Genomic DNA, 13,602 nt, shown 5'->3' on the forward strand with positions numbered 1-13,602 from the left:
AAATCACTCATCTATTTTCTCATCATTTGTTTCATTTTCAAATTGAAAAAAAACCTCAAATTGGAGGCTACAAGCAATTCTAGATAATATAACAGAAAATTTGGCTAGAATAGAGCATTATGAAGCTAAACATATCTATAGAGAAGCAAATTCAGTGGTAGATGCCCTCTCAAAATTAGCAGCTCAGAGAACCTTCATTCATTGGTGGGATCAGGGAGTTAGGTAGCTTGGCATAGCAGATCGGGTTAAATCAGCAGGAATATGCCCCTTGAGTCTATTGAGTGTAAGAGACGAATTTTAGAGAAGTGAAAAAAATCAGAAAAGATCGCTTCCTAATTCAAAGCAAATGTCTCATGTCTATCTTTGGTGGGCAAGTGAGGAAACGGCTATTTTCTTTTTTTGAATTCAAATTTCACTTTTCCTTGGTAAAACAGCGGGCCTGAACCTAGTGACGTCATCTAAATGCATTCTCAAATTAAGCCTTTTCTTTTCTCCGCTTCTCGATATCCAGCTGGCAAGAGCCGTCATTTCGGACTCAAGGAGTGTGCTGTCCGTAGGATAGTCATCTATTTGAGCCAGGGAGATTTGGCTTGTCCGGGACAAATATACTCCGCCACCTTAGCTGGCAAATTTAATGCAAAGCAACTCCTCATAATTAGGTGTTAAAGAGCGCACCCGACGATCTTTCCTTGGCGTATTCTTCAAGTCGTTATCATTCCTATCCTGCCAAAATCATCCCAAAGTTCAATCTGCTTCAATCGTTCTCTTGTCTGAATCCACTGCAATCGCCAACCATGTCGATAGAGGATTTGTATGGGTTTATTATGAGTGTCTATCCAAGGCCCACTTCCTGCTTTGGAGCAGACACCCCCATTTCCCTCTCGGCTTCGACGTGTCAAGTATCCTTCAGAAGAATTAAAGACTTGAGACTGAAGCACCTCCTTCTCCACACAGAGTCTCTGGTTATCTTGACGGTAAAAATGATTCTGGGAAGTGGGCATTTGAACAGGGAGGAGTATCCTTGAGACAATACTAGTATATCATCGAGGTTCGTTGCTTCTTTGATGGACTTAAAATTAGCCAAGCAAGCCGTATGGAGCCTCACCAAGAAGCTATTTCTAGATGAAATCCTTCAAGAATTCCAAGAAATTCTTAACAAGGCACTTCATGAATCAGGGGCTCCTCGGCCAAGCGAGAGGATTCTGTTCAATGCCCATGGCGAGCTCATTAAGTATTACCCCTTCCTGTTAGACTTGAAAGGGAAGGACCTGGACAGACATAGGGTTTTTGCTAGAGTAGGTCTCAGATATCTCAAGTGGCGTTTCTTAGGGGAAAATCCAGAAGACCAAGGTAGAGAGGAAGAACTCATTCAATTTGCAAGATTAAATGGAATCCTACCTCTGAAAACCGAAGATGAGGAGCTCCAGGTTGAACAGGATTGTCGGGGTGGAGCCAGAAGGGGTTGCCGTGGGTCTGGTCGTGGCCGTGGCCGTCCTCTGTGTAGAGGTCGTGGGAGAGCAAGAAATTTTTCTTCTCCAACTGAGCCCTTGGATGAAATTGAAAGCTAGGTTTCTTAATTTGGCTCTGTTTTAAGACATTTCATTGCTTATCTCTAGACTCTAGTAATAGTTAATTTTTTGGCTACATAATCATGGTTAAAATCTCTGTTAATTTGGCAGTTGAGAATCTGCTATTCAAACTTTCTATAGATTATATGTTCCTAGACTACATAAATTTGTTAGATTTTGGAATGATAGATTATGATGCATATGGTTTTCTATTTGCCTGAAAACCCTCTTTCTCGAAAGTGCTGAGAATGGTTTCAGAAGCATTCAATAAGTTTTTTTGATCCTTCATCAATCAGCCATGTTAATACTGTAATTATCCATAATTAATATAAAACTCGGCTCTGCCTTTACTGAAAAAAAAATAAAAATTGTGAATAGATTAATACATACTCCACAGTCTCTTCTTTAATGATGTGCTAGCTGGGTGGTCGACCTTCATATTATGGAATATCTCTTCTATGCATAGGCTTAGTTTTACCCTAAAGGATTGAATATTTAATCCTTGGTTCGAAGTGGAGCATTCTGGTGTTTATTTAAGTTTAATATCTTCCTTTTCATCATTTCATATTTTCATCCTCATCAGCATTTAATTTTTATTATGTGTATGAAATCAAACTTTCATTCGCTTCATTATTTTCTCCCAGTAATACCACAGACATAACAAAAAACGAAACAGCTCTAAAAATTCCCTCTTCAGCATGTGAAAACGTTCATTGAGCTTGAAACGTCTGAATGAACATTTTAAAATTCAATGTCCAAAATGCCCCGAAATAAATAAAAAATCCAAGCTGAAATAGGCTGTCTATACATGAATTTTAGTTAAAATCTGCAAATGCACATGCGTAGGAATGGTTTTTCCCGCGGCAAGAGAGAGCAGCTTCAGTTTATGATATGTGGTGAATTCCATGAGGGAGATGTTGCGAAAACGTTGGTTCAGTTCTTCATCGAGCACACACTGAGAAACAAGCGATAAACAGAGCACTAGGTAGTAATGGAGACGTGAGAGGAAGCAGAGACTGATAGACAGATTGGGTTTTGCAGGACTTAAATCAGGAGAAAGCACATAATTGGGATTCGCTTCAGACCATAAAAGAAAATGCCGCCCCATTCATCACATCGGGATCGGCTCTCTCCACCGGTCTTCTGGACTATGGGTTTCAGTTGATGTCTTTGGTGTCCGTATCCTCTCCTTAGGTTGAGAAGAAGCCTACAAAATACGATTTTATCCATATGGATGATTTTAAAGCGAACTCTTACATTTTTTTATGTTAGGTACTTGCTCGACGAATTTTGAATTTTTTGTTTAGATATCTCCAAACTGTGACAAAGGTTATATCCCATTAATACCACCATGTAACGTATCAATTCAACACATTTCTAACCATCTCAAGACAGGAGATAAAATTCTAGTAGAGAACAATGAACAAAGATGATCAAGGATTCCTTCATTTGCTATGGTGTTGAATTGTAAATTTTCCTAGAACATTCTTTGGACACAGCAATTTCTATATTTCATCTGAAATTGGTGAAGATATAATCTGCTATTCATTAATTTTCTCTTTTTCTTATCAAGAAATTGAGATGCTGTTCTTGCAATCTCATTACTCTTAGTTTACTAATATTATAATTACAGTAGTCAAATATCACAATTTCAAAATGTAAACATCATGAGTCCTAGGGAAAACGTTTGGATGCTTCCATTGCAGGATATTTGACTTCTCATGCTATATCTATTTCATGTGATAAATGCGAGAAGTGATCTTAAATCATATTCGGTTCTCTTGTAAGAGAAACTTGAGATTTAGAGTAATGATAATGCTAGGATGCCATGCAGAGTGCTGTTGCTGGGTTGGATAGAGGGCTTATTGCCAATGAAGTTGATGTGATGGCTGTAGACACTCCTGCAAGGGAACTTGAAGCTTCGGGAAGCATAGTGGACTTTTCTACAGATCTCGATAAACTGCAGGGAAGATGGCGATTAGTCTACAGCAGCGCCTTTGCGTCTGGCAGTCTCGGCGGACTTCGTCCAGGCCCTCCTACAGGAAGGCTTCCACTAACTTTAGGCCAGGTGCACTGAATAGTAGACGATTCTATGAATTTCTTTCAACTGCTGTGGTTATTGATATTTTATTGGACTTGTGGGCCTCTTAACTTCGTATTTGTCTTATAGGTCTTTCAACGGATAGATGTTGTTCGAAGAGAGTTTGATAACATTGTGAACCTTCAGATTGGCACACTTTGGCCACTTCCACCAATTGAAGTTACTGCTACTTTGGCCCACAAATTTGAACTCATAGGTGTGTTTCACCTTGTAGAAATTAATTTATGTCAGTTCTATTTCATTATGGCACCTATCGCACTGGATTAGTTTGATTTACATTCATAACTTTTATGCATTAGATTCTGCAAGCATTAGAATAATCTTCGAAAGGACTATCGTCCAACCAGCGGGTGGCTTATCCCAACTTCCCCAAGTTCAGCTACCTGAATTACCAGAAATTTTCAGGCCCCCATCTAGTCTACGAAGTGGGGAGTTCAAAGTCACATTTTTGGATGATGATCTGCGGATTACTCGTGGTGATCGTGGAGAACTTCGAGTGTTCTTGAAATTGTAAAAATCAGGTACATCACCTGCTCTGTAGCATGTGGTTAACCATATACAAGGAAGGAGCACTTTTGACATCTTGCAATTTCATTCCATATCAATCCAGGTATCTTTGTCTAGCCCATGCAATCTCCTTGAAATATAAATATAAAAGCCCAGCAAATATCACTGTTTGAAAAATAATATAAGGGATTCTTGGAGAAGGCAGAAATGGAGAACAAGGAGTGTTCCTTAATGTATTTCTTCGCAAATTCCAACAATTTAAGCTATTTATGTGCATATCATGACTGTGCTGTTGCAAGCGAACATGGCCAGTCTTGAAATACCTTATTGTGGCCATTAACATGATATTCTCGTATTCAGCAATAGACCAGAGGAAGTTACACAACCAATCTCTTCATCTAGGGTTCTTTTAAAGCAAATTATCTTCTTTGGTTGAAGATGTCTATCCGGTCCCCTCATGACTGCACAATGATACCCTGACATTTCTCATTTAAAAGATCTATAGTAACACCCAGGACATGTATGTTACTAATTGTCTGTTGATAAAATACTTAGGTATGCACTAGGGCATGATAAAGTTAATCGATTCATAGCATTTGAGTCCACTTATGAAAAAATATTATCTTATAACTTGGGGGAAGTGGAATTTACCCTTTTTCATGAAAAAATATTTTTTTCAGTTTGTCTCATTGAGTTGTTAAAGATAGATTTTTTCCAACTCTCAAAAAGGACCGACCATCTCATAAGTAATCAATCGAATTGAAATTCGTCATTATTCATGAAAAATTAAAAGTTTAATTTGTTTCATTTAATTGTACGAAAGAGTAGATTTTGGTATTATTTTGAACATGTTAAACTTTTGATACTTCTTTCATGAACTAGGGCTGAGAATGATTCCAAAGTTTTCCCCCAAAAACTGGACTTGTGTTTGCCTTTTCTCCTCTTTCTATTTGCCATATTAATTTTAGGTTTTAGCATTCTCATTGAAAAAAAGGATTGCTGGTATGGATTCCCTAGAAATTAGAATCTTATTCATCTCTGCATATCGAATTGGGAAAAAAACTCATTAGTGAGTGAATGCGTAATCACATGCATCAATAATTCAGAAAGCAAAGACAGTCTACCCTATGTTTTTTCTTCTATGATACTAATGCGGCTACCCTGTACCTATTTCCACCCTATCTCTAATCAATCAGGCCCTGGACTGATTGTGCAAGGGTTAACATCCTAGAGAGGAAATCATGGCCTCATTCAGAAACCCCATAGAGTTTGTGAGGTTGTTTCACAAGACAGTGGTATTGGATTTTTTTGCTTCCTATAGTCCTAAAAAAAAACTCTCTGATGACAACATACTAGTACAGGTTTGGTTTGTATATTTTTCTATTTTTGTCAAAATTTTATGTCATGAATTTAGAATTGTTCTAGAATGGTTAACCAGTCCTAACTTTCAGATATGAAACTATATTTTGGATTTTGAATAAGTAATGGGAAGAATTTATAAGGTAATACATAAAACAAGTAGCTTTTACTTGACGAGAAGAAAGAAGATTGTATTTGTTTGAGCACGTATAAGATACTAAGGATATGGGATCATTTGGAACAATTGTGGGTGAAATATATATATATATATATATATATATATATATATATATATATATATATATATATATATATATATATATATATATAATGAGAATAATATGATGGTATAGATGGTTATTAGATTTGGTGTTTTTTGGTTCAAGTATTCAAGTATTTATAGAGTTGAACTTTTAAGGATATAGGTGCATAGTTGTGTTTTGGTTTCAGGACATGATTGATACACATGTGAAACTTCGAGTCGGTTTATAATAATTGAGTACAAGTACTCAAATAGTGATGATTATCTCGTCATGAATGTTCATGTACATCTAACCACTTACATGACAAGATCATGTTTGTGGTTGAAAGGCTGTGGTATAGATTGATTTATGAATACAAGTGGTAGTGTGGTTTAGTGTTAGGAGGTTGTTTTTATCTCTTGGATTCTTATTTGGTTCCCTGACTATAGTTACTTGAAAATGACTTCTTTTTTGGAAAATCAAATCTATAGGTGATCTAGTGTTTGACTATTGAGATGTACAAGTTATGTTCTTTGTTATCTCATTTTGTAGGTTATTGATGTGATGGTGAGTTTGCATGTTACATTAATTTGTGGTCTATGAGTTAAAGTTTTGTGGGTTGGCCACCTATTGGTTGTAGTGGGATGACTTATATGTGGATTGCCTATATCCACAAGCCTTTTTAGGGTTTAAGCATATTCAATTATTTAACATTGTTTGTGGTCATTTGACCATTGGTATGTTATGCTAGAATGAGACAATTAATTATTAGAGTGTTCGGATAGTGAATTATTAGGATAGTTTGGTTACATAATTTAATGGTTTCTTTTAATAGTGATGTTTTGGTGATGGATGATCTTCCACAATGGTTGTTGGTGTCATGTAGGAGCTCTTGGATCCTATTTTCTATAATGACAATCTTTGACATCTTCAGTTTGATAGGAGATGATTATTTTCATGTGATTAGAGATAGTGAAATCTTGGCTATCATGGACTTTTTGGTCTTTGTGTCATTTTGTGACATTAATTTTTTTAAGTGATCATTAGTCACAAGGATGGTTTTTTGTTATGTCATGGTGGGCTCTTTTTGCATATTAGAGTATTGAAATGATATAGGTGCACTTGGGAGCAAGATATTTTTACTGGAGCATATGATTTAACATATCCTCTTGTTTTGGAGAGATGTTAGATCATGATGTCGTGACATGTTTCTATTTATGTATTTCAATATTTGATAATGATTTATTTAGTTCTCTTGATATTGATTATATTAATTATGTTCTTTGCAACTTCATGAGTGTGTGGTGTTGAATTTGGAGCTTAACATGGATTGATTAGTTCTAGGTTCTCATGGATAGTTGGAGACTTGGGTGATATTAGATTTCTCTTAAGTTTAGTGACATTTGTTGAGCTATTTACTTTTTGGAGGTTTTATTAGGAAGTCCAAGGAGCCTTCACCTAGATATGGACATGATTCCATGTGAACCTATAAAGAATAATGTTCTCTGAGATATTCATTGTGACTTGGTGTATCTTGAAGGAACAATCTCATTCCCCACTCTAGATCTACTCAATGGATAATCATCTAATATGTATTGCTTGTTTGTAAATTGCACTATATGTTTTATGCTTTATCTTCTCATGGATATGGATCTTGAAATTTGGTTGTTTAATTCTATAGGGTTCAATTGACAATTATTTGGTGCATTTATATCCTTAAGTGCATATAAGGTTGTTTATGATATCATTTATGAGAATTTTAGGATATGTTATTGGGCTTTTTCTTGGTTTTGGGAATGCATTTTTTCCTTGGCTAGAGAGGCTTACATCCATGTAGGTTATATGACATACATTTGTTTTGTTTGATCTTGCAGACTAAACAATTGGATGTTAAAGCTTTTTATTTATGGTTGTCAAGGAGATCTTAAATGACACGACTTAACACTTTGAGGAGTTGGTAGAAGGGCATGTTATAGGTTGTATCTTTCTTCTATGGCTACTTCTAGGAGGTTCATGTTCACATGGTTTGGTATGGTGGACTTGGGAGATTTGTGATTACTTGTTGTGAGGGAACATGGAATTTTTGTTGCATGTGTGGATCATCATGATTGTTCTTTGTTACTACATACTTTGATTACTAGTCAAACCTTGGTATGGAGTATTGGTTGGTAGACTTGATGTGCCTTGATCTATTTCTAGATTTGACATCACCCATGTAGTGGGAGTTCCTAGATGCGTGTGTTCTTCATTGATAGATTTTATACAAGGAATTTGTTAATAGATTTTATGAGTTAGATATGTTTTTGGCATAATTTCTATTGATATTTGGATACCTTGGAGGTAGGGATGATTGGATGTATTAGCTTTTGTTTTGGTTACTATTTCTATTCATGTCATTTTTTTTTTGAAAGTATCTTGGAGCCTTTGTCATCAATTGGATTTGATGTTCGTGTTCTTTGAATCAGTGCATCTTCACCTTGGTGTGTTCCTTTACTTCTATGGGTAGCTTGTTGGAGGATGATTGGTGTTCTTTCTTGAGATGTTTCTCATATTGGATGTTGTTGTAGGTATCTTTATATAGCATGAGAGCATGCTAGCTATTCGTTTGGTTTCATGGATGTTTATGATGTATTTCACCTATCGACCCTTATGCAATGTATATACAAGTATGAGATTGTTAGGAGAATTTGTGTTGTACACCTTGCATAAGAAATAATTATTTAATTATGTAAAATAAATATTTATTTGTGATGCACCTTAAGATATGTATTTATTCATACTAATAATTTATTTGGGTCTATTTGTAAAGTTATATGTAAAATTAGTTAAGATATTTTGTGTATGGGTTGGACATAAGAGAAATGTTTAATATTAGGAAAACTTAGTGCCAAAAAGCAAAGGTTGGGTAAATGGTTTTGTGCACTTATGGTTTTGAAGCACATGGTTTTACCTTTATAATTTGGTTGTGTTGTGTGAGCTTCAACCTATAAAAGCAAATACATGTTTCGTGGTTGAGGCCAATTCATTGATTTGTTGGCTAGCTCACTTGGTTGTCATTTTATTGAGCTCTCTTGTAGGGTGTATATGTGAAGAATGGTATGGGATGTATGGATACATGCTTGAACACATGGAGGATTCATTGTAGGACCTAGATTTTTTTGGAAGTGTTCATGGAGACTCTTTAAGTGTAATGCAATTTGATTGCTAAATAATACATTGTGTGGATGCTTTTGGAGGTTGGTTTTTTTCCCTCTTGGTTGTTTTTCCAAAGTATATCTTGTGTAATCTTGTGGCATGTCTTTATTATTTACATTATGGTTATTCTATAAGCTCGTATGCTTACTTTTCTCTCATGGGTTTATGTAGGAAATGGTTTTTAATCAACCTATTAATTTATAATCAATAATATAGTGTCTGAAGAGATGGTAAATAAGTTTAGATTGAAGAAGATTGACCCAAACTCATACTATATTTCATGGTTACAAAAAGGACCTCAAATCTAGGAAAAAGACCCATTTTTATTGAGCTTTCAAACTGGTTCATATGAGGATAAGACTTTGTATTGTGGCATGCCCATAGACACTTGTCATGCTTTTTGGAAAGGCCTTGGTAATTTGATAGAAATGCTATGCATGATGGTGGGATGAATACCTTCTCTATTGTGAAGGATTAAAGACAATATTCATTGATTCTATTGGAAGGCAGATGGGAAGAAGTGGATAGTAGTCATTAGTTGTGTTTAATATCAAGAAAATAGTTTTTAAATGCAAATGAAGAAAGAGAAATATTGTTTTGATTTAATTCCTAAGCCTATGAAAGTTGGAATAATAGGTAAAGTGGAAGAAAGTACACAAGAAGTGATATGTAGAAATTTTTTTAAAATAATTCAGATGGTTTGCTACTCATGACAAGCATTAGTGATATACAAATTTGATCCCTAGATTAAGCTTACTAAATAAGGCAATTTATAGGATGAAAGCAAATTTACTCTATGTATAGATAATATTTTTAACATGACATACTTTACATCATACAAAAGTTAAGTGATTGCATTCATGTTGCTACATTGTTCTTTAGAGAAGTTGTATGATTGCATGGGTTACCAAATAACATTTCCTCGAATAGGGATATGAAATTCATGGTTCATTTTTTGCATACTAGATAGAAGAAATAGACACTAAGTTGAGTTTTAGCTCAGTCTATCATCTACAAAAGGATATTTTCAATCAAAGCCTTGCATTTTTTGAGATGTTTAACTAGAAAGAATCCAAATCTATGGAATACTAGATTGACACAAATTGAATTTATATACAACAATTCGATTGACAAGAGTACAAGGAAAAGTCCTTTTCATATTGAATATGGATATAGTCCTAGAGGAGTAGATTAATTGAAAAGTACGACTAATTTGGGAAGATAAAGTTTAGTAGGTGTTGGTTCCCAAATTGGGTTTTATGCTTTAAAAGCCACCAATACACTCAATCCAATTTCTATGAAGCAACCAGCTTCAATTATGGAAATTATCAAAAGGATTGGACCAACTAACAAGGATATAAGATCCTTCTACACTTTGGGCTCTGCAAAACCTAGGAGGGTGATCCATTAGTGAATTTTATGATCTCTGGACCATACTCAAAGATTCACTAAAACAAAGCAGATGATCTTATATGTAGCTCAACAACAAGGAGAATGCTCAAGGATGGAAAATCCTTCAATGATCCTCAACCTAATTGGAGCGTGAGATGGGTAGAACACACAATAACAAACATGAATTGAAAGGTATTATGATAATCAACAATTGTAACAAATATAGATGAATGGAGCATAAGATTGACTGTAAAGACTTCAAACGAGCTAGGATCAGTGCCTTATTCCATTGGGTGCTTGAATTCATAAGATATGAAATGATTTATAACATAATTATATCTAATAGAATTCAGATCTAAGAAAGTATTGCCTTACAATATTTCTTATCTACAATCCCAACCTAAACTACTTATCAAATCCCTTAACAAGCCCTACCACTCTGCAATCTTGTTTTAGCATTTAATTGATCCCTTGGATCAAAGCATAAACAAAAATCACATACATCACAACAATGCACTGAATGAAAGAAACCCTTGATTTACTTCATTCAAAAGATGATAGAGTTGTACACTAGAGAGAAATAGATTAGAATTGTATTTCTATTGAATAAATTTGCTATTTTTGTCATAAAACAATTTACATCTGACTCCTTCAAGAACTTGCAAAAACTAAGACACATGAGTGTTGAGACATGGACCAGCTAGGACTCGAACCTAGGACCTTCCATACGCTACTGGAGTGCTCTACTATTGAGCTACTAGCCCCTCTTGGACCATTCCATTGTCGGTCCGGGTGTGGCTTATTTCCAACACCAACACCCCCCTTAAGCCACACCTCTCGTGTGCTTGGGGCTCCTAGCCTGGACCTAGCTCTGATACCATGTTGAGACATGGACCAGCTAGGACTCGAACCTAGGACCTTCTATACACTGCTAGAGTGCTCTACCATTGAGCTACTGGCCCCTCTTGGACCAGTCCATCGTCGGTCCATGTGTGGCTTATTTCCAGCACCAACAATGACTCATTCTATTTTGCTCTGCAAAAGGACTTTACACTTTGCTCACTCCACCTAAACCTGCTACCAGAACCAGAAGAGGAACCCTAAAGGAACCAAAATTTGGAACCCTGTCTCATGGCCTTGAATTCCCTTTTATAGAAACAAGGGAGCAAACAAGCTATGGGCCAGAGGAGACACCTACCATTCAAAAATGACCAGTCCTCATAATTCTGTTACAACAATATTCCTCTTTAAGGCATGTATTCTAACTGTCTCCAAATATCTGCAACTGCTTCTCTGATATTCTTTATGCTCTTTATCCCTCTTTGTTGCTGTTGATTGAAAATCTGATATGGGCTCATGATAGACTGGGTTCATTTCTCGAGGATATAACCACTACAAGATGCCAAAACTGCCTATCAGATGCCTTAACGTTTCACACACACCAGAAAACCCTAGCACTGTGCTTCAAAGGCCCGTTTCAATCTTCTCTAGTTCTCAAAAACTCTCTGTCCTCAATTGAAAACCTCTGGTAAATTGAAATGAGCAAAAATATTTTTTTACCATCCCTCTATTAGAAGACCAGACTCTGTCTGCCTTTTTGTTCTCGCGCACAAAGAAACGACACCAAACTGCATTTGAAAGAAGTTTAAAATTGGACTGTTGATCTTCCCTCATTGGCACATTGCACGATCACCATTAGTCAATTTGAAATTGGCCATCTCATGCGGCAAATGGACTTGTCAAAAAGATGACGAAGCACCTCCAACTCACCACCACCTCATCTCAGTCAGCGACCGTCTCAACCTGGTCCACGGTCCCACCATCAACTACCCTGACCCGCCTTGGACATGTGGCATCATCTCATGATGTCGTGGTCCTTAAACTTTGTTCATCTTCCTTCATGGGGTTGTGAGGGCCGTTAGATCTATTTGAGCTTTATCTCACTGCCACTATGACCGCCTTCTTAAGCCCCTTAACAATCGAGCAACTTTTTTGCAGAAATTAAAACATTTCCATCCATTCAAGCATGTGCAGATAAGAAAGCCCTTAGTAACTCAGAATTTACCCATTGGGAACCGGTAACATCAAATGTTTGAAATGTCAAACCGTCGGCTCACCCTACCCGCTCAGGACACGTGGCATCATCTCGTGATGCTGCGGTCCTTATCTTCCTTGTACCTTCGACCGCGCGGTAGCGTAGGCCGTCAGATTTGCCCTACCTTTAGCCGTCGATCGAAATATTAAAACATTAGACTTAGGAAAATATAATAGGTGCTGGCTAAAATATTAAAGGGGCTCGACCATAAGAAAAAATAATGCGGACATAGGAAAATATCAATAGGGGCCCGACATAGAAACAACTTAATGCCTAGGGAAAGACATGGCCTCGCCACAAGCTTAGACCCTTCGGACTTTAAGACAAAAAGGTAACTCAAAATTATAACAAGCTTAGGGTTTTTCAACAATATTTAATTAAAAAAGCGTAAAACCCTAAACCCTAAACCTTGAGAGCAAGAACAAAGAGCAAGAATAATTCAAAATGATCTGAATTTTCACTGGGACATGATTTTTTGTGCAGTAATTTTCAGGACTATCAGTAGGAAAGGATTTTTTTAGTATATGTATGAGTTACATAAGGAAATAAAAGGGAATTCATAAAAGAGCACAAAGAGGACAAACACCATGTAAATATCAAAAGAAGAGTACAATTTGAAGTTGGATAGCTATTTTAGTTCGTTTGAGGAATGAAAAATTCCCAACTAGAACTTAAACAAAATTAAAATATAAGAAGATGGGCCCTATAAGGTATTAGCAAAATTTGTAGTAAACATTTATGAGATATAGCTCCCAAATGGAGTGGATATCTCACTAAATTTTAATGTGTAATCTCTATTTTGATTATATGGGCCAAACATGTGAATGGGAATTATAGTTTCAACTTTATAAATGTGATAGATAGAATAATTATTTGAGAAAGAATGAGATGAGGTAGAAGCAATGGTAGACTCACAACAACAAAAGAGAACACGTATAATGAGTACTTGGTGAAATAGCTAAAGAAGCATCCTGGATAAATGAATATGAAGTTGCTAGCATGGAATATTAGTCTAATAGTACATTTTACTTACCCATGTATAATGTAAACATCTAAATCCAAGAGAAATCTTGCATCACCAAATAAATAATGCAAATAAGTATCATGTGCTTGTGTGACACAGGTTTCGAGTTGTTATGTAAT

General features: G+C 36.0%; 1 protein-coding gene across 4 annotated transcripts in view; it reads left to right on the forward strand.

Moving 5' to 3' along the window:
• Positions 1 to 8,472, forward strand: part of LOC131064770 (plastid-lipid-associated protein 6, chloroplastic) — a 39,737-nt gene extending 31,265 nt beyond the window's left edge. Inside the window, exons 2-5 of one of the 4 annotated variants that reach the window (XM_059218530.1) lie at positions 3,391 to 3,636; positions 3,739 to 3,865; positions 3,969 to 4,190; positions 8,243 to 8,472. In XM_059218530.1, coding sequence (XP_059074513.1) covers positions 3,391 to 3,636; positions 3,739 to 3,865; positions 3,969 to 4,183 — 588 coding nt within the window. In that variant the 3' untranslated portion in view covers positions 4,184 to 4,190; positions 8,243 to 8,472. Of the gene's footprint in view, positions 1 to 3,390; positions 3,637 to 3,738; positions 3,866 to 3,968; positions 4,866 to 7,651; positions 8,143 to 8,242 lie in introns of those variants that run through there. The other 3 variants (XM_059218529.1, XM_057999039.2, XM_057999048.2) reach the window with 3 other exon arrangements.
• The last annotated feature ends 5,130 nt before the right edge of the window (positions 8,473 to 13,602 follow it).

This window comes from Cryptomeria japonica, chromosome 1, assembly GCF_030272615.1.
Source record: "Cryptomeria japonica chromosome 1, Sugi_1.0, whole genome shotgun sequence".
Lineage (NCBI taxonomy): Eukaryota > Viridiplantae > Streptophyta > Pinopsida > Cupressales > Cupressaceae > Cryptomeria > Cryptomeria japonica.